Source organism: Anastrepha ludens, chromosome 2, assembly GCF_028408465.1.
Source record: "Anastrepha ludens isolate Willacy chromosome 2, idAnaLude1.1, whole genome shotgun sequence".
In the NCBI taxonomy this organism is placed as follows: domain Eukaryota; kingdom Metazoa; phylum Arthropoda; class Insecta; order Diptera; family Tephritidae; genus Anastrepha; species Anastrepha ludens.
Genome location: NC_071498.1, coordinates 335411 through 355222, shown reverse-complemented (window position 1 = coordinate 355222; position 19812 = coordinate 335411). Strand labels below are relative to the sequence as shown.

The 19812-nt window shown below is 36.0% G+C and overlaps 4 protein-coding genes across 13 annotated transcripts; 2 read left to right on the top strand and 2 right to left on the bottom strand.

Annotated features, from left to right (window-relative positions):
• Positions 1 to 169: 169 nt before the first annotated feature.
• On the bottom strand, positions 170 to 2547 carry LOC128861339 (uncharacterized). Of its 4 annotated transcripts, none has more exons than XM_054099413.1 (4): positions 2302 to 2547; positions 1241 to 1427; positions 496 to 1188; positions 170 to 390 (listed from the first exon to the last, which is right to left on the bottom strand). In XM_054099413.1, exons 1-4 carry the CDS (start codon positions 2392 to 2394, stop codon positions 173 to 175), a joined length of 1191 nt encoding a protein of 396 aa, XP_053955388.1. In that variant the 5' UTR covers positions 2395 to 2547; the 3' UTR covers positions 170 to 172. The 4 variants fall into 4 exon arrangements, with proteins under 4 accessions (XP_053955388.1, XP_053955396.1, XP_053955405.1 ...); XM_054099421.1 differs by having other exon boundaries at positions 1241 to 1418; XM_054099430.1 differs by having other exon boundaries at positions 1241 to 1436; positions 2452 to 2544.
• Positions 2548 to 4579: 2032 nt separating this feature from the next.
• Positions 4580 to 6052, top strand: LOC128861363 (uncharacterized). Its single transcript, XM_054099464.1, has 3 exons — positions 4580 to 4685; positions 4741 to 5652; positions 5724 to 6052. The coding sequence occupies exons 1-3, from the start codon at positions 4640 to 4642 to the stop codon at positions 5921 to 5923; spliced, it is 1158 nt and encodes a 385-aa protein (XP_053955439.1). The 5' UTR covers positions 4580 to 4639; the 3' UTR covers positions 5924 to 6052.
• Positions 6053 to 6088: 36 nt separating this feature from the next.
• LOC128861357 (uncharacterized) lies at positions 6089 to 8176 on the top strand. The gene is made up of 2 exons (XM_054099451.1): positions 6089 to 6191; positions 6315 to 8176. The coding sequence occupies exons 1-2, from the start codon at positions 6177 to 6179 to the stop codon at positions 7482 to 7484; spliced, it is 1185 nt and encodes a 394-aa protein (XP_053955426.1). The 5' UTR covers positions 6089 to 6176; the 3' UTR covers positions 7485 to 8176.
• A 464-nt stretch (positions 8177 to 8640) lies between these two features.
• On the bottom strand, positions 8641 to 18789 carry LOC128861306 (glycogen [starch] synthase). Of its 7 annotated transcripts, none has more exons than XM_054099375.1 (9): positions 18512 to 18789; positions 18044 to 18355; positions 11200 to 11626; positions 11056 to 11129; positions 10516 to 10988; positions 10052 to 10454; positions 9508 to 9972; positions 9315 to 9450; positions 8641 to 9253 (listed from the first exon to the last, which is right to left on the bottom strand). In XM_054099375.1, exons 3-9 carry the CDS (start codon positions 11624 to 11626, stop codon positions 9162 to 9164), a joined length of 2070 nt encoding a protein of 689 aa, XP_053955350.1. In that variant the 5' UTR covers positions 18044 to 18355; positions 18512 to 18789; the 3' UTR covers positions 8641 to 9161. The 7 variants fall into 7 exon arrangements, with proteins under 7 accessions (XP_053955350.1, XP_053955374.1, XP_053955334.1 ...); XM_054099399.1 differs by having other exon boundaries at positions 18044 to 18319; XM_054099359.1 differs by having other exon boundaries at positions 18430 to 18521.
• Positions 18790 to 19812: the final 1023 nt, after the last annotated feature.

Sequence of the window (19812 nt, the reverse complement as noted above, 5' to 3'; positions counted from 1 at the left end):
TGAAGAGCGCATGATGTTGTCAGCTTTATTTATGAAGTTCGTTGCTGGATAGTTTCTACAATAAAAAGCTCTTTTGCTTAAGCTTAAGCTTTTTTGGGGCTGTACCAAATTGTTGGGTTGTGTTCTAATCTACTGTAGAAACTTGAAATTAAAAGTAACCACACTAAATTAATTAGTTAAAAAAATCAAACTTATTTTGAACTATTTCTTGTGTACACCAATCCCATAGGCATCCATCTCTTCTGACACATCCAAATTCACGAGGATACTTTATACAGTATTCCTTTAGGTCCACGAAAGTACATTGGCTGTTGGGACACTGGTAATGATAGCAGTAAGGGGAACATTTTTCGCGGCGGTTACTTTTGCATCCAGAGCAGTCGAGTATACCTACAAATGCGAAAAATATTTATGAATGCATGTAATGTGTGCATACGAAAAAATTATTTGTTTGCCTACAAAATGTCACCATACTGTGCATTCAAGAATATTTACTTGTATTATCGCATTCGAATGTTGAGCAGACCTCCAGTGGTGGATTTGGTGGCATTACTAAAATTGGTGGATCATATATTGGCTCCAGCACCCGGAGATAGATCTTGGGGTGTGAACATAACTTCGCATCGCATCGCTTTAATTGGTGGTTGAAGCAAACCCACCTTTTGCCGTATAACTTACAAATACGTGGTGTAAGAATCGTGCAACAAATACCTTGCGGAGAATTCGTTGATTGCGGTGGTGGTGTCGTTGTAATCCGTTTAATGATTTTAGACGTAGTCGTTGAGACAGAAAGTGCTGGCTTTTGTGTAACATAGCTGTTTATATTCTCCTGAGCTATTATGCCAGGCCTATCACGAGCTTCATTGATGAATACATTTTCGATATCAAGAATCGTGGTAATATAACCCGGCTCTTGGCAACGCTGTTTGTGCCAAACTGTTCCTTTGGGACATACAGGTTGCAAGCATTGACCTTGGTAGTATTCACCCATCGGACATAGTATTTTGCGACATTCATTGTCTGTCAATACTGAGCCTAAGGGACAACGTGTTATTGGATTTGGGGTTGGGTCCGATCTCTCCGTTGTTGGTTTTGGTTGAAGCTTTATCTCAAATGAAGGATCCATCCTGAAATGCTCGCATGGAGGCGGTACAGTGGGGTAGCAAATCCCACTAGAAAAATAATACCCTAAAATGACAAGTTCGGTGAAAACATCAAAGCATTTCTTAGTTTGAAAAACCTGTTAAACAGTTGTTTGAATTTTGAATATAACATAGTCCATTCATTAAAAAATATCCAGCAGGACAATGTTGAAGAACGTACGGCACACACGCGTTGTTCTCATCTATATATCCTCCTTCGCACGTGTTGCGGCACTGACCATTAACGTACACCACACTGCGTCCATAAACATTTATCTGAGAATACTATAAATACTATAAAAACGAGGGTGTTTTGTTTATTGAAGAAAATCAACATTAATATATGGAACTTTGCTAAGGAAGTCGTGAAAAATCATATCGTGTGGTAAAAGTATAAATACCGCCAGTTGCAGATTTATGGGCAGATTCAAGATGTACAGTGTAATAAAATCGCAGCAGTTGGTGAAGCTAAGTTTTACAAATAAAGCGCTTCCAGCAAACTTGTCAAACTGGAAAAATGTTGGAAAGTACTTTTTCCCGGTTGCGAACACTTGTCCGTGAACATTTATCCGCATATGTGAAATTGATATTGAAGAAGCAGGTTAACCACAGTAATTAAGAAATAAATTGATCCTAATAAGATGTATTGCGGTTATATTCTAGGAGCTTCAATCAGAAAATCCACACTGCACATCGCCTTCTATAGAATTTCCAATTGCTCCAGTATAAAAAATAGCAATAATGACTAATACAATTTACATATTTTAATTAAAAGAACTTACTTGAAGGGCACATTATATAATCGCAGTCAAACTATGCAAAACATGGCTAATCGAACTTTAGGGACCGAAAAACAAGCAACAGTACATATATTTAATATTTGGTCAAATAGGAACAACAAAAATATTCCACTTCAGACATGAAGTAGCTATATAGAGGCGATACAAATAATGATGCCACTTTAAATGTGTTTGTTTGTTTATTTCAGTTAAGTTACCCCACTTTTTAATCTCTTGTACGTACACACAAGTACTACCTTGTCTTATGTACAACAAAAAAATGTTTGCTGTTTATGTACAACATAAAAACGGATACTGCTTATCTGCCCTTCCATTTTTACTAAAAGAGTTTAAATTCTATTCTTTTGTTGTTCACATACCAATGTGTGATTATTATTGGCATGGCCCACTTTGTTGCCGGAGTGCACAACCAACAGGTATAAAAGGACTACGGTTCGATTCCTCAAAGTCATTTCTTTATAAAGTTCCTTGTTAGGATTTCCAAAAGTCTGTACAAAACTCTTTCTCACTATGAATTGTCCGGGTCCTATGTATTCAATGTGTCTTTGAATTCAAGCTGGCACGTTCTGTCACTATCTGAAATATTATACAAACTGTCCGAGTATTTATTGGTTTAAAGTGGGACATTTCGTTATCATCGAAACTCGAGAATATTGAGAATAGAAACGGCAACTAAAGCTCAGACGAAATCTAACTGATTGTACAAGTATATTATGGGGCTTTCAATAGGGGCATAAACATTTCGTATTTACTTTATATACAAATGAGCCCTTAAGCTTTTATTTTTATTTATTTATTGTTTAGCCAATGAACAATATTCGTAAAGACTACTTACAAAAACAGGCCAAAAATAAAATATGAGATTAAAATAGTTCACAAACGAGTCGGTGATAGAAACTATAAGAGTTCTTAATCCAATTTTTGGACTTAAATCAATATTCGAGAAGTACTGAAATATAGCACCTGTAAGTGGTCAATGAAATTGGTTTCGCGCCATATTGAAAAAATATATTTGACCACAATTGGATGTGACACCAATGTTATGCGGTTTGCCCCACACCACGTAGTTTATCAAGCAATTGATTTACTGAAAGGAAGTTTGCCAATCGTTTAATCTCGGCAATGGCTTAGTTGAATGGTAACCTCTTGGATTTCTTTTTATGAGTTATCTTAAGCCATTGGTTCACGCCAACACGCCAACAAGATTAAAGGAGCTCAGGAACAATAAGGCATGTGATATCGGCCGATATGTATGGAAAATTAACTCCAATGGTTCAACTAGTGCAAACGTGCTCGCGTTTGCCTGAGAACGATATCGAATTACATTTTTAAATTGGAAAAAATATCACAGTTATTCTGTGTTTTATTTACATTAAAATATTGTTATGTCCCTATTGAAAAATCCTTTTTGTAATAATATGTATAAGTTGTGTTCGCGAAGCTGATAGTTTTTGATAACTGCAATATGTGTGAATGTACGAGTATTCTGATTGGCCGATCGCCTTTTAATAGTATGCGTATATTTGTTGGTACAGCGCCTAAACTATACTATGTATGTGTAGAAGTTCGTATGTAAAGAGTGATCAGTTTAGAGGTATCGGATTTTAAATTGAAATAAAACAATGAAAATTCAAATTGATTAGGTAATCTTTAATGTTTTTGTGTACAACCATTAATGACATTTATTTTTTAAAGACAATCCCTTTTAAATGTTGGCCGCAACTGCGTCGTGACACGGCTTTTCATAATCACCAATTTTGAATGACTCGCTGGTCCGAGACGAGAGATAAATCGCTCACCGAAACGATGACGCAGTAAATCCGTTATTTCACGGGAATGGATGGCAAGTAGCGCCGTCTTGTTGAAACCAAATTTTGTGGAGATCACGGGCTACAATTTTCGGGATCAAAAGATCGTTTGTCATGGCGCAATAGCGTTCGCCATTCAATGTTACATTGGCGCCAGCATCTTCTTTGAAGAAATGTGGGCCGATGATTCCTCCAGTCCATAGGCCGCACCAAACTGTTTTCAATGGATGTAATGACTGTTCTTGAATGAATTCGGGTTGCTCTTCAGCCTAAATACGAAGCCATTGAGCCAAAAATGGTCATCTTCGCTGAACCCCATAACTTGGCCTGAGCGCGCGATGAACACTTTTCACAGAGCGTCGATTATCGTAATACAATCGTACGATTCGTAAACGTTGTTGAGGCGTAAGTCTTTGTTTGACAGTAGTCACACGTGATCTGCCCAAAAATCTCTATTGGCAAAAGTACCTCCAATCTGATCACCCTTTACATATGAATATAATTATGGAGATACAAAATTTTCTGGCTCTCAATCAGAGCTTGAGGTTCAAGGCCTCTCAACTCGATGCGATTATACGTCGATCACAGATCCGTATTATAGGGTACTAAGGAAGCGTGCCAGTTACAAATTGAATGTTTGTGCCATAAGTTCTGACCAGCACTATGTCCACTTCTCAATCACTAAGGATTTCCGTAATTATTTCAATCGTGTTTGGACATATTCTTGGCGTCGTTTCAGTTGTAAGAGTTTTTGATTTGGGTCCAATTTGTTAGAACTGGGAAATCTTATAAGATTTTCATTAACTACAGATCTGTCCTCAGGGGGTTTAACGACTTCAATGGGTCTTGCGTGCCTCAGGTGACTTCATGTCCGGAAAATTTTATTCTCATGAATGGGATGTGCTTTCCAAATGTTCAAGGTTCATGTGGTGAAGGTAAAAGTGTGAAAGTCTTTAAAGTTAAGTGGATTTATAGTGATTGAGTTTACAGGGGAAATTTTAGCCAATGGAAAATGTTGTACTCGTCATTGCATCGAAAGTTGTGTAGGTTGGCTACCGTGTGATTGTTGTAAGGTCTCGCTGACGATTGTTCCAAAGATACTAGAAGAAGCCAAGGTGGCACGCTGTCCTCCGATGATATGCGCACCCCAGATGAAATGTTTACCTCTATATCCTAGTTTCGCCATTGTACCCACCATCCCGCCATGCTATCCAGTCTCTACAAACGTGTCAACAGGATCCACGACAACACAATTATCCAATCATACACCACAACCTCAAACAGATACCACACCATCAACACCCACAAAAGAGAATATATTACCACCCTCCCATCTTAAAAATTGTCCAGCTGGTACCATTGAAGTTGGTGGAGTTTGTCGCCTCATGTATTGTGGCAAGGGAATTTTTCAAAACAAACGGTGCATACAAATGGTGTGTCCTGCAGGCACTGTCTGGACCGGCATAAAATGTGAACCTCCAGGACCAGTAACTCATTCCTTGGAGTTCCATAACTCGGTGCATGTGTATCTCAACCACTCAGATAACGGCGTTATAATTAACAATGTTAACAACTTTACATTCAACAACGCTTTTCAGTTAACATCCGCAGATAACTTACGGACTCCCTCCAGTGATGATATATCCAACTGTAGTAACAATACTGTGCCTGCGACAGCCAAGTGCTGCAATGTATTCACACCTCGAATTTGTCGAAAGGACAATATTAGAGGTCGTTGGAAATGCTATAGTCGGCGCTACGTACGCTGCGGAGCATTTTGCATAGCGCCGACAATTTACTTAAAGCCATCGCGACCACGCCAGGTTGATACGTACCTGGTAATGCCACCAGGAAATGGCTTCGAATATTGTCGTCAGCTAAAAAACTGCAGTGATAGTGCAGGCGAGTGACTTGGATGCATGGTTATTTTCGAGTTATTCAAAATTAAATGTCTAATGCTCTGGATCTTATAGACCCCTATGATTGTTCGGGATGCTCTGTCGGATACCGAAAAACATGTTCTTCTTATTGCTACCGTACAACGTGTTTAGCACGTGCATGCTCTTTCTACGACCAACAAGATTTTTGCTCAATTGCCTCAGGAGGACCTGGATGCCAGGCCGAGGATGGATGTCTCGACTACTGGTGCTCTGCGGAACTCAAAATCTACTAATTGTTATTTGGAATTAAAATAAATTTAACATAATGTTATTGCGAAAGCGCCAAGTGGTGATGTGGGTTATTACTTCGCCGAATAAAAAAATAACAGGCCAACTTGTAATCTAGGTATGATAAGATTAATACTATAAAGTTATTTTGTATTCATTGGGGAGTCGAGTGAAGGCACTGTTAGCTATTTTTTCGATCAGTGCAGTGTACACAACACATATTTTCTAATAACGATTGCGAGGCCAAATTAATCTGAAATGCTATCCAGTAAGGTAATAGACAATGAGTAAAAATTTGTACTGGTGACCGAACATGTGGTGATAAAAAAATGCGAATTTTCTAGCCTAATCAAGTTCTATTATATTCCAATTATAGCAAAATAGTCTTTTTCGTAGGTAATACTCTTGGCTTACATCTTGATGCTAGTCACACAAAAAGTGCTGTCAGCAGAACGTGAAACCTTGACAAGTGAGCGCAAAATTAAGGAACAGCCTATCGTGATACATACGCAACAAAAGATTTATCAGCAGCCGACATTGCAGGAGTACCAACAATGCCATGCGAACCGCGACCAGTGCCTCAACGTGTGTGAGACGACAGTTGATCCGCATTTGTGTATAACAGAGTGTCCCGTATGTCCTTTGCTACTTAACCACGATATTGTGGTGCAAGGTGTAAACGATACCGATTATCGCCTGCAGTCTCATTTTCCTCTCAACTCCACAAATGTTATAAAGCTGACTAACGAAATTCGAAACGTTATCGAAACAAACATGAGCAATATAACAGCCATAAACGAAAACAACATTCACATAGACAGCAGCAATGCTTCCACAACCGGTGGCAGTTTCGGGCTGGGCTACAATCAGAATGGTGCTTGTTGCATTGTTGTGCGGCCAACGCAACGCTGCCAGCCTTCTTCGGTCGCTTCCTGTCGTCAAAAACGAATTCGTGTTTGTGGGAAGCAATGTAAGGCGCGAATAATGCATGCCAAGCCGAAGAGACACTGTAATAATGGAAAACAAACCAACTGCTTCACAGGTATTAACTACGAGCCCTCAGACAATCACCAAACATCGCGTTGTCACTATCAACCAACTTGGCCTTTTGTATCCTGTAGCTACAAAACACTATTTGTTGTATGTCTGCGATGCCTCCGCCTACCGTACGGCTACATTTTGTATAACGGAATTCCTCCCCAATGCATTCCGTGCTTTCAAAAGCCCGATATCTATGCCAGTTTGGACCGCAATATGTATGGATATGTTACCAACACGAATTTCGACGACTTTGGCCCCAATGGGCTGGAAAATGATTGGCGCATTACGAAAAAGAAGTGTCGCTTGTTTGATGGTTCCATAGTTGATTGTTTGGAGGATGATGTGCCTTCAGAAAATGAGCACCAACGTTTTGGCGATGAAAATGATTCTGGCATAATCACCCCCAATACTGAAGATATAGAGGATAACAATTTAAATTATAATGGCATGGAGAGGCGTCGTCGTCACAACCGTCCAGTATTTTATCGTTCATCTTATAGCCATCGGAATAAACCAAAGTTTTAATAAAAGCAATTCTTTGGCCCCTTAATATTCATATCTGTATATTCCCATATGCAGAAGTCAATATGTTCATGTTTTCAATAACATTTTAAATAACATTGTTAGCGTACATCATTTTTTTGGGAATGTGCGGAGAAACAACGTTTTTATTTCCAAGCTCATTTGTTTTATACATATCGGTAAAGGGTCTTTCTAAAGTGACGCCTAGTTGTCAGTAGTGAATAATTCCTAAATGGTACAGTTTTTTACGTCAACTTTGTTTTTTTGTCAAGTACAATTTGTACAGACATGTACAATTTTACACTATACAACAACGCGTTAAAATGATGTAAACTTATTATGAAAATGGTCGATCTTTAAGAACAACATATCACAAACTCCGCCATTTTTTTGGTGCAAATAATCGTCTGAATGAGTCGACAATTCAGAGGTTGGGGCAAACATTTCAAGAAACTCGTCCTATCAAAGATAGGGAAAGGACTGGCAGACCAAAAAAGGAATGTTCTGTTGAGAATATTTCTGCTGTAGCGCAAAGTGTTGCTGAATAACCTTCAACATCGACATCTCGCCGTTCCACAACAAATAGACATTCATTAATTTATGACATCCTATAGACGTACTCATGCTGGGCATTTAAATGATGTCATTTTTCACGTATATTTTCAATAAAAACAGTGAAACATGAAAGAAGATAAGTTTTTTCATATTTTATTTAAAAACAACATCTAGACGCGTCTTGTGAGATACCCTATGTTTCTTTCTTTTCATTTTTCATCAGTTTGTTATTTACTGATTTCGCCCATTCTGAATAAAAATCTACTCTTTGCCAAGATTAACATTTTTCAAGATTCACTAGAGTTATCTTGTAAACGTTGTTTCGATTCCTATCAACAGTTGTGTTGAGGGTATTTACAGTTGTATATTTCCACATTTACCTCGAGACTTGTAAGTTGTTACAAACAATATTTATGTGAACAAATATATATAGCATATTGTTCTCTTTCCCACGATAATCGGTCCTACCAGGATTTATTTCTGGTCAAAGGATGCCCCTTCAGCAGCATCAATCACACAACAATTTGTTTGTTTGAGTATTTGTTCAAATGTTCAATGTTATGATACTCTTCCATAAGTTATTAAATTAAATCAATGCATTCAATTTTAATTAGAAATTTGCCAAATATTATATATTTTTCAAATATGCCCTGCCAAACAGTTTTGCTTACGATAAGTGTAAGAGTAAATATTTGATTATTATTGTATATTGCTTCGGTTTATATTTCATATACAAGTTTTCTAAGTAGTTAGTTGAATTTTACAATTGTATTTGTACGTAGGTTCTAGATTGTGTTCTTGCAGCTATTTTTGTATTACAGATTGTTCCTAGTCTTCTTTCTTCCATTACAATAATTTAATTGTATGTTTTCACGTGCGTTGGAGATTGAGTTTATCCAGCTATGTATTGTTGTATTACAGATTGTTACAATAATTTAACATTTATAAAATAATTTAGATCTCTAATTGCTAGATAACATTTAACCATATAACTGCATTTAAAAATCTTACTAAAAATGAATGTTAATATAGTTAGCAATGTATGCAGTAGTAATATGTGAGTAAATTGTAATTTTACTGTCTGAAACAATGCAATATTTCTCTATCAGGAACATTTTTACGCCATTACTTAATTCCTAATTCCTTCAACTCTTTCTCATCGTCTACAGAATCTTCGTCGTCAGAACCATGGACTGATGGAGCGGGTGTTGTGTGTCCTGAGAAAATAATTTTATTTATCAAAATAATTGAATACGCACTTACAGATTATACACTTACTGGAAGACGTAGGGCTTGGCGGTTCACTGAAAGGCCTAGAAAAGTTCAATGTGCTTCTTGAGCTGTAAAGAGACCCCTCGTCTACATAGTCTGGATATACTGCCTGAAGTGCCTTAACTCTAGCTTGGCGGTAATACTTTCAAAAGAGGAACAAATATGTTTCTTCATTTAGTAAAATATTGTATATACTTACAATTCCCAATGTTCTCCAATCCAAAAGATCACTGAGGCGCTCTGTTCGGTTCCTCTGAATTATACGTTGTCGTCGGTTTAACCTTGCAAACTCCATCATAAAGCCAGAAAGCTGCTGGACACTGTTCTCTAAGCCAATATATCGACGGTCCACGATATAGATACCATATGACTTCGGGTCACATATATGTTCGTTCATAAAACAACCAAAACCAGACAAGTTTGTAGTTATACTGGGAATACCCATAACAGTACATTCCGCTGGAGTGTATCCCCAAGGTTCGTAATATGAAGGAAATACTCCTAAATGGCAACCACGCACGAATTCTTCATAATCAATACCAAATAGCGGATTTGTGGATGTCAAAAACTCTGGGTGGAAAACCATTTTCACTCTATCATGCACTGAGTTGAATAGATTACACCGGCGAATAGAGCCTAAAACAGGATCATTCCAGTCGTCAACCTAAATTAACGAAATCGAAAAAAAAAAAACGTGAACAAAACAATATTAGCAGGAATAATAAGTTTAAGCAAAGTCTCACTATATTGTGTGTCGTTACTGGCGGCATTGAATCTCTTTGCATAGCAAACATACACCGCTTAATTTTGACTAAATCCTCCTTTGTTAGTAATTCGTCCGGACCTGGAATATGGCCTTTCACACACGAGTCAAACATACGTTTCCCCATAGAATTTTGAACATTATTGATGGTATCGCGCAACTGCTTAATAACAGCGTGCCCACGTAGCGAGTCCACATTAAAATTGTTGACTTTAGTAGGAAAAATGAGGAACGCAACAACAGTCGTATCAGGTTTTTCGTGTTTTAACATTGCATTGAGCCGAGCCAATGATTCTATGAAGATATCAGCACCTTTATTTCCAAATTCATAGCGACCAGCAATAAAAAAGTAAAGTGTCTTATCCAAATCGAAGTCCATATGTCTATTCAATTATAAATGATTAAACATTTTTTTATTAAACTGAGATAAGTTATTTAACTAACCCATAAAAATGTCCTCGAACGAATTCGTTAATCTTTTCCTTTGCAACTGCGTGCAGGTTTTGGAATTCATGTATGGCAGAAAACTTTTTCACATTAAGACCATTAGGTGTAATGATATCAGGCTTTCGCTTTAGCAAATGCTCCGCTTCATAGCCCGTAATCTCAGATACTGTTGTGAACACATGAGACAAATGAGTGGCAGCTCTTTCAATACAATACCGGTGGTAAATTTGTCTTTTTCCCGCTTCTTCATCTACAGCAAACTTGCCCAGGTTATTATAGAAGTCAGTTTTGCCAGCACAGAGGTAACGACCCAAAAGTGTCGCGTGGGTAGTGAAAACTGTGGCGACTTCTATGTGCTTCGTTCGTAGAGCGATCAAACCAACACCCGCCTGCCATTCGTGAAAGTGAGCCACAATGCGTGGGGTCTGCAAGTCATGGGCACTGGAGTAATCCAAAGCACGGTTTCGAAACTATAAAGAAAGGGTATTGAAAAGGAGGTATTCAAATATATTTTAAGGCTTATAGATATAAACAAACCTCTTCAAGAAATTCAGCAATCATAAAGCCTAATATGATTGCATCGTTCGTTTCAACATCTAAATGTGGTACGCCTACAAAATTAATTAAAATTTATGAAATATATTGATGTAATAATTCATGAAAATGCTGAAATTCTCTTACCGATATGACATTTCTCCCACAATTCCGATTTGAATTGGTCTAGTTTCCATGCACCAGATCCAATGTCGAATAGTATGAGTTGTGGGTTACCGTCGACCAACCAACGTCCTGTGTGGATTTTGTAACCGCGCGATCGCATAGTATTCACTGCTTCCAGAAGTGGATTACCGCGAGGAAACTCCATTTCCTCCATTTCCGTGCGTGCGCAGTGCTCTTTGTAAGGACCCATTAAGCAAAGCTGCTCACCCATCTCTTCAGTGGAAACATACGCTTTCGAACGTATTACCGTATAGATACCTCCAACTTTGTTAGCTACCTCCCATGCTATTTCAAAGTTCCAACGATTCTCGCGCGACGCAATGTCACCGCGGTCAAAATAATCCTTTAAGTCCGCACCGGACTCAACCCGAGAAATTCGCCTATTCATCTGTAATAGAAAGCTAGAATAAATTATCAATCCTTTTAAATACAAATTTTATAAAATATTTTGGAGGTCTAATTTGAATGGGAATTTTAGCTCTCTAGAAACTTTCCTGGTCTTCTATACGGAAGGAGAATTGTCTTCGTAACATTTTGCTCCGATTTACAATACTAATGAATACCAAATGAATTCTACTAATCACCAAGCCAGCAACAGAGATTTTCAAAACGTTATCACTAAGGCAGCCGGATTGTGGGCCGATAGACATTTTTGAGGTCGCTATCACTTGCTGATTGCGTTTATGTTCAATTCTAGATCTGAATATATATAAATGCATATACATATGTATATGTGTATATGGGGATCGCATAGCATAACAGATTATTACATATGTACTGCATCTACGCTTAATGTGCTCGTCCCGTGGTGAATGATGAAGTTCATTAAAAGGGCAAACGTTTGCAAGGCTGTACAGGGGGACGTAGCCTAATACTTAATACAACTTATTTGCATGGGGTATATAGTTACAATTCAGTATTCGAAAATATGGTAAATTTTGCGAAATTTTCTCGGTAGGGAATATCAGTTTCGGCTGTTGCTGAACTCGGCCCGAATACCCCAATCTTTTAAAACCTCGGTAATTAATTGACCAACCAGTTAGCACAGCAGAAAGAATTTTTTTTCTGTCTTATCTTAAAATATGTACAATGATGGACATAGAAATAGCGCACTTATGGTGTTCTCCGTACGAATTGTTATTTCTTAGAAGATTAACTGATGTTCGTATAAATTTTTATGCAAAATTTATGCTGTGAATCACTTCTCTCTAATATCTCTAATATCGGGTCCCGTTAACTTTTTTAATGTTTCTTTTTGCTATGACCTTTTGAAATTCATATTATAGCGTCGGAAAACGAAATAGCGTAGGAATGTAACATTTAAATTATTAGTTAAGATAATCAAGTTAATTTTCGTATTTCGTAATTCGTATTTGTCATAATTGCAACAAGCATACAATTGTAACCTTTAAAGTCGTTTTTGGGAAGAGGACCTAACTGCTCACTTGAAAAGGAAAACATTATTTAGGACATTTTCGAAAAAGGTACAAAACAAACAAAAACTGCGGAAATAATGAGTTGTTCACGTAAAATGGTTTACAATCAAATGGATTAGTACAGACAGAAATATGCTGAAGAGAAAGAATGTGCAAAGCACGCCTGCGCGAAAGCGAAATACTACAATTCTGCAGGACAAGGCCATTGTTGAGAAAAATAAGCGTGCCTCTCTTAAGTTCTCTCGACCGATAACGCTGGAAATAAATGAGGAATATAGCCTGAACATATCAAACAGACTTGTGCTAAGACACCTCAATCAAAATAAATTATAGGGGCATGTGTAGAAAAAACCGCTACTGTCGAAAAAACTAACAAGGTACGTTTGGATTTCGCAAATGTCAATAGAAGCAAATACGTAAAATTCTGGAAATTAATACTTAATAAAAATAATAGTAATGAGAAGTAAATTCCGATTTTTCGAACTCTTTTCAATTGTATACATTGAATTGTTGCGTATCTATACATATATTTATCAGTTTATTAAGATATAAAATAATTGATTTGTGCAAAAATATCTGTTTCACTATGTCATTCAGCAAAAAATATTCATCATTATGTGTTATTCTGCTGAAGTGCGCTATTTCTCTGCCAATAGCTGTATATACTGACAGATGTTGAATACATTATAAGCTAAATAAAAAAAAATCAGATCAATGTATTTCCATATATTGTATATTTCCTCTCTTAAAATTGTGTGATAACTTGATTTTATGTACACATTTCTATAAAGAATGTGCTGCACAGCTACCTTCACAAATATAAATTTAAACCATGTGTATATTTGTACTTGTGCATACATAAGTACATAGGTACTATATTTAGAAGCACTTGCACTTTTGCATTGTTACTCATTTCCCTTTGAAATAAGCGCTTCGCCAAAACAAGAGTTACATAAGATATTAGAAAAGAACATAGAAATTAGTGGGAATTGCTATTTCTGCGTTCCACCAGCAGTAAGTCTAAATTAAACCTAAGACTTTAAATTTAGCATAAGAGTAAGAAATGATTATTTCTTTAATTTATTTCTTTGAAACTCCCATGACATTATCAACATAAAAAAATTTATGCACATACATATGTACATATGTATATACTGAATTCCAATGCCAGAGAAGTTATATGGTAACATCATGAATAAAATGCAAATTGCAAATTTAAAACCTTTATTGTGATACAGAGTGGTGCGGATGCTTTAGCATTGAAATCTTAGTCAGTTGACACTCATTTAAGTTTTTGTAACCATAAGTTTTTAAAGCTAGTATGCGCCCATAACCTAGCGCTTTTATTTATTATTATTATTATTATCCTAAGGTTCTATAATTATTATATTGCATTTCATGGTAATGGCTAACCAGTTCGTAAAATTTTGCACATCTTTTTATATGCTTATGTATGTGGATATATTTTTGAAGTGAAAACTTCTTTAGAATCGTTGGGAGTGATTTGAGAAAAAGTGAAACGAAAAAAGCGACACTCTTGGCTACGAATATTACATATACACGTAGCGACGAACTAAATAACTTTTAGGCCAGCGCCGACAGCATGGCGCGATAGCCGAGCGGCTAGCAATGTGAGCTTCCGATCCAAAATCCTTGGTTCGAATCACAAGAAAAAATTTTTTTTTAAACAGTTATTTTATTTTATGATATGTTTATGAGGAGCTTTTTTTCATGGCAGAAATACACTCGGTGTTTTGCCATTGCCTGCTGAGGGGTGAGCGCTATTAGAAAAATAGTTTTCCTTAATTTTGGTGTTTTCACCGAGATTCGAACTGACGTTCTCTCAGTGAATTCTGAATAGTAGTCACGCACCAACCCATTCGGCTACGGCGTTTGTTTAATTTTACTGATGCAAAAATGAGGAAAAATATATGAATAAAGTTTGCTTACTGTTTACACATTTTCCAAAGGTGACGGAGAACCAAAAAAAAAAGTCGATTTTCAAACAAATACGAGTGCATATGTGTAATTGTGTTAGAGTTTCGGTCACGCCCCAGCAAAACCTGCGTGCATATGTGTTTGTAACATTCAAAAAAATGTAATTGTGTTAGAGTTTCGGTCACGCAGGTTTTGCTGGGGACGCTCATAATAGCAACCGCGTGTGTATTTTTATATTCGTAAATATTTTCATTTTTAAATATTTACCGCAATTATGCCGAAAAATAATGCAGAAAAGTGTCGTGAATATCGACAGAAAAAAAATCAATAAATAGCATCACGGAATTCATTCACGAAAATTTAATAAAGTATACACCAGAAGTATCGCGGATACTTAGAAAATATTACAATAAAGTTCCAATGATTTTAAGTGGCGATTTTAACGTAAATTTTGCATTGGACACAGCGGTTCCTTTAATTGACGTTCTCAATACAACATTCAATTTAAAAATGTGTAACAATCGCACTGAATCGACAACACGATCAAAAACAACCATTGACGCGGTATTTCAAAGACATGTTGACAACATCGAAACCAAAGCATTTGTATCATATTTTAGCTATCATAAGCCACTCGTATCATTTGTTGAAATTGAAAACATTGAGGATGAATAATAATAAAATGAAGAAAATAAAATATGAACTTTATAGCAATATTATAATGAACCTATAATTATCTTGCTCCTAATGCTGCTTTCGTCTTATTCTCTCTCAGTTTGTTTTACGGAAGGTTTCACTTCTATCGCGTCTAACCGTTAGACTGGTGTTTTTTTTAAGTTATTTTTTATAACTGGGTCAAATAGGAATCTAGTATGAACAATTAAGTATTTGAACGATTATGTACACAAACATTCATATATGTATGTATGTATAAGCAAATTTCTGTTTCGCGTGTACATAATAATATTTACATATTTTAGAATCAAATACTACATCATTTACGTCATCCTGATTAAAAAAGTTTATTTGCATCAAGGTGAATTAAATACTGGACTGAATTTTGACAAGTCTGACGTCAGGTCCCTTACCCAGTATTCATTTCGCCTGGGATACCGCCTTTAATTCACTTTGACTTAACCTGCAAGGATTACAAATTAAAAGGTTTGACCATCTGAATCAAAGTTATGAGAGTAACTTCGGCTTCTACGTCACAGGGGATTCGGAAGCCAAATTGTGACCGCTCAGTCGTTGTTCAGAGGGCAAAAAAGTAACATGAACATCACCAACACAATCTCAGTTTTGTCATGTCTCCTGTTACGTCACCACACCAGTTAATAATTTTAAAATCGCTGAGAGCAGATTAACATTAATGTGGCCTCCTCACCCTGCTGGACTTCAGCTTTAGTTCTGAAAGTTTTGGCCATTATTGCTTTGCTTTGATTGATTTGTTTTTATTTCACAAGGCATTTATTTAAAATGGTTAAAAACAAAACATCAACACTGACTGACACAAATCCTGTCTAAAATGTTTTTGGGAGGGAATATATTGATAATTTGAAAACTTTGTATTGAACACGTTAAACCAACCATTAGCAATGCCGATAAATTCTACCATTTCCGATAGATTGTATCAATCCCGCCCCAACAGGGAGCATCTGCGAATGACACATGCTGTGATGTGGGAAAACAACGGTACTGCCAACTTTATTTATGCTGCTCTGCATGGTGCAGCGTTAAATGCAACTAAGTTTCACGGTTATGGACAATGAAATCATTGGACACTAAAGTTTAGATAAGCCCCTGAGCAATTGTTTTCGGCATGAGTGGAGCCCTATTGTAAAAATACCCTGTTTTCAGGAAGTGGATTTCAAAAGATATTTTTTTGTTCTAATATTGTATCATTCCTAACACGTCCAAAAAATACATAGATTTCATTTCTATAAAAATATTTTTTAGAAAATTGCTGCATTTTTTAATTGCTTAGCCCGTTGCTCTTCTTTTGTATCAAAGCAACTATCAAAAATTTTGAGCAATAAAAAGCTAAAAATTTGTACAGATGAAACGTAAAAAAGTGCGTTATTTTATGATATCTCGTATATCTGAAGTTTCTATCCAAATATTTCACATAAAATACAATACATTGGAACGCAAAATGTTTGATATAAACAGTCAATGTTGTTTTAGTTTTTTTCATAAGTGCTTAAATTTTTTCATAAGTTGTAAAATAAAACTCCTCGCATTGGCACTTAACCTAAACATATACACTTCTTTGCAAAAAATACAAATGGATTGTTTATTTAAAATAAATTTCAGAATCTCTGCAAAAGAGTAAATCAGGTAAGGAATAGAAAGAAATTAATTTTGTGAAAAGTAAATATTTTTAATTAGAAGTGCACAGGCTTAAACTCATTTCCAAACCAATGGTTCCTTTTACAGTTTTTCTTAGCCTTATCACACGATTCAGCAAACAAAAAAAATTGTTTTAAATCACCCACTCTAATCTACATAAGTACGTCATGGTACATACATACATTCTATATATAAATATGCTAAATTTGATGGTAGACACGAAATATTTTCAAAACATTCCTCTGACGTCGATGACCAATATTCATTCCTTTATCTACAGAACTTTAAGGTCGTTCTCGAACCAAATCACCCAGAGCTCGATTAGGAAGCACAATCTAATATACATAAACATATTTGTACAACCCGGTGTTTTAAATGAGTAATATAATTACTTATCACAGTGCTTTTTATTTATGCGCAAAAATGGCAGCGAATGAACAGCTGACTAGAGTGTGTGCAAATCAACTTCTTTGGAGAATAAGGCTCGAATAGCGGAATTCTAATCATTTTTAGTATTACCTTTTAAAAGATAACTTGGATCAAAAGTTACAAAATATCAATTACAATTCAATTAATGAAATATAACTAGTGTTAGGGGGTATATCATACGGGACAATTAATTATATGTATGTATGTATTTTTAAACGATTTGGAGTATTTGTATGTAAAATGCCAATGGCGAAAAGGCAACTGTTATAGAAATGTGAAGGTACTGAAATTTGTACATTGTTGTGCTATTTCCGATCTTCTCTTTTAGGAGCGAATTTACAGGAATTTCATTCCCGATTATATTTTGCTATAAAAATACGCGAACAAAGCAATTAATTTACTCTGTACTTTTAAAAATTGCTCTTTTACACTTTAAGAGGGAGTCTTTTATATACACAAGCGTTGATACATATGTACATACATACATATGGAAGATACAAATGTACACACTCGGCCCAAAGACACGGTGTAACAACCCAATCACCAACGTTTAAACTTTGTATGTTTAATAGAAACAATATTAATTAGCATCTGTATTTTGGCGAACACATTTTCTTTCGAAATAATTTGGTCTTATTCTAGTGTACACTTACCTGGCCGAAAGTTGCAATTTGACTGCTTTTAGCTCTGCGTATACACCACAATGAACAAATGGATGGCCACAGGCGGCTCACAGACTTGCTTTTCTACAAAACGTTCTGCTGCCGTTTTTATAAATGTCAAATAAAGGTCAATGGCAAATGCTCGGGGTAGTGCGTTCAGTTCAATTTTCAGCCGCCTGTGTGTTCTGTCTCACTTCGAGTTATTGGTTATTGGCTTTTATTTCCTCCAGCGCTCTTTTATCTTTCTTTGAACTACGTTTGTAGAATCTTTATTGAGTAGGTTTTACATTAGAAGTGTTATCACTGAGTTAAATATTATAAAAAATATATAATTAATATACTTGGATTTGTATGTATTATTTATTTATTCACTGAACTTGGCAAGACTTGTTCGAATCTCCGCGTATTATTTATCACCGAGTTGTTTGCAAAAGCAGCCACAGCGAACTAAATTTGTACCTTCTTCTAAATTTTATGCTGCTTTCTCAATTTCTTTCTCTGTACTTGCTCTGTACCACGGAGCACCGCTGATGACGTTTTCTTAATACCACAGTGAGTTTATGTACACATTCCTCTACTTTGAAAGATCGTTTTTTGTTTTCCGTAAATAAATGTCTATATACGTAATAGTATATTTAAGGAATTTATATAAGTTGGTAAACTTTTGAAAACTAAGTGTATTAAATAAACAACTAAAGTATCCACTCTTTGATTGTTTAGACCGTGAAATACTTGTGGTAAAACAACACTTATCACAACTAAGCCGGTTTCCACAGCCGTGAGTTGCCAGATTTGATCAAAAGCAAGTGAGGTAAAGAACTTAAAAAATAAGAAGATGCAAATTCGAAATGGACATTATTGCGGGATTGTTTTTAACTGAACTGAAAATCTCTATTATGGGTTTTCTCCCCTAATGGTAACCGAGACATTTAAAAGCGACGAAGAAATGCTAGGGTAAATCAATGTTCTCTATAGAAAATTATAAAATTAAATGTCGGTTAACACGTAAACTTACATCAGAGTATCACATTAAAATAAATAAAAGATCCAAACTGATATTGAGTTAAATGAAGCAATTTAAAAAAATAATGTATTGCCGAAAAGTTGAAATACATGTATGTGTCCATGTATCATTTTTGCTAACTCATTCTTAAAAAGTTCTTTTGTTCCAGCTACTGAGCACTAGATGACGCCCTTGCTACACTGCCAGATTAGCGGAATTGGAATGTATACCAATTACCGATTGGAGCACTTATATGTCGGCAAGGCAGTGCGTGGGCATTGTCTTCGAATCAGAATCAGAATCATGTTTTATTTTAAGTATATGAATATACAGAAAATAGCAGGAAATAAGAACAGCACTAGCTCAAGGCCATCAGCTGGTTTTACAATAAACTAGGATTAATTACAATATTTGGTAGTCTTATATTTAAAATAAGGAATATATGTGTAATACAAGCAAATAAAATATTTCTAAGTATAGGTATATTAAATTAAATGAGCTATGTTACACAGTTCAAGAAAGTTAGATATAGTATTTACATTTGATAATGTTGTATTAACTAGAAGTTGTGAAGGGAGAGCTGTGCCAAAAATCCTTCGCCTGGTATTGGTAAACTGGGTGCATTCGTCTAGGATATGCTTTACTGATGTTCTAGATGACCCACAAAAACAGCAGGATGCATCTCCAGAGTTTAACAAGTAACTGTGAGTTATCTGCGTGTGACCTAAACGAAGTCGTGAGAACAACAAAATGTCTG

What these genes read in the sequence shown, in the direction of transcription:
- LOC128861306 (XM_054099375.1), bottom strand. Translation starts at nt 11,626, where the DNA reads ATGAATAGGCGAATTTCTCGGGTTGAGTCCGGTGCGGACTTAAAGGAT. An exon ending in GTTCGAGGACATTTTTATGG is followed by an intron (nt 10,455 to 10,515) that starts GTTAGTTAAATA and finishes ATAATTGAATAG; the next exon opens with ACATATGGACTTCGATTTGG. An exon ending in ATTGGAGAACATTGGGAATT is followed by an intron (nt 9,451 to 9,507) that starts GTAAGTATATAC and finishes CTCTTTTGAAAG; the next exon opens with TATTACCGCCAAGCTAGAGT.
- LOC128861363 (XM_054099464.1), top strand. Translation starts at nt 4,640, where the DNA reads ATGAATGGGATGTGCTTTCCAAATGTTCAAGGTTCATGTGGTGAAG. An exon ending in TCAAGGTTCATGTGGTGAAG is followed by an intron (nt 4,686 to 4,740) that starts GTAAAAGTGTGA and finishes TTGAGTTTACAG; the next exon opens with GGGAAATTTTAGCCAATGGA. An exon ending in AAACTGCAGTGATAGTGCAG is followed by an intron (nt 5,653 to 5,723) that starts GCGAGTGACTTG and finishes TGGATCTTATAG; the next exon opens with ACCCCTATGATTGTTCGGGA.
- LOC128861339 (XM_054099413.1), bottom strand. Translation starts at nt 2,394, where the DNA reads ATGACTTTGAGGAATCGAACCGTAGTCCTTTTATACCTGTTGGTTGTG. An exon ending in CCAATAATAATCACACATTG is followed by an intron (nt 1,428 to 2,301) that starts GTATGTGAACAA and finishes TAGTATTTATAG; the next exon opens with TATTCTCAGATAAATGTTTA. An exon ending in ATTCGAATGCGATAATACAA is followed by an intron (nt 391 to 495) that starts GTAAATATTCTT and finishes TCGCATTTGTAG; the next exon opens with GTATACTCGACTGCTCTGGA.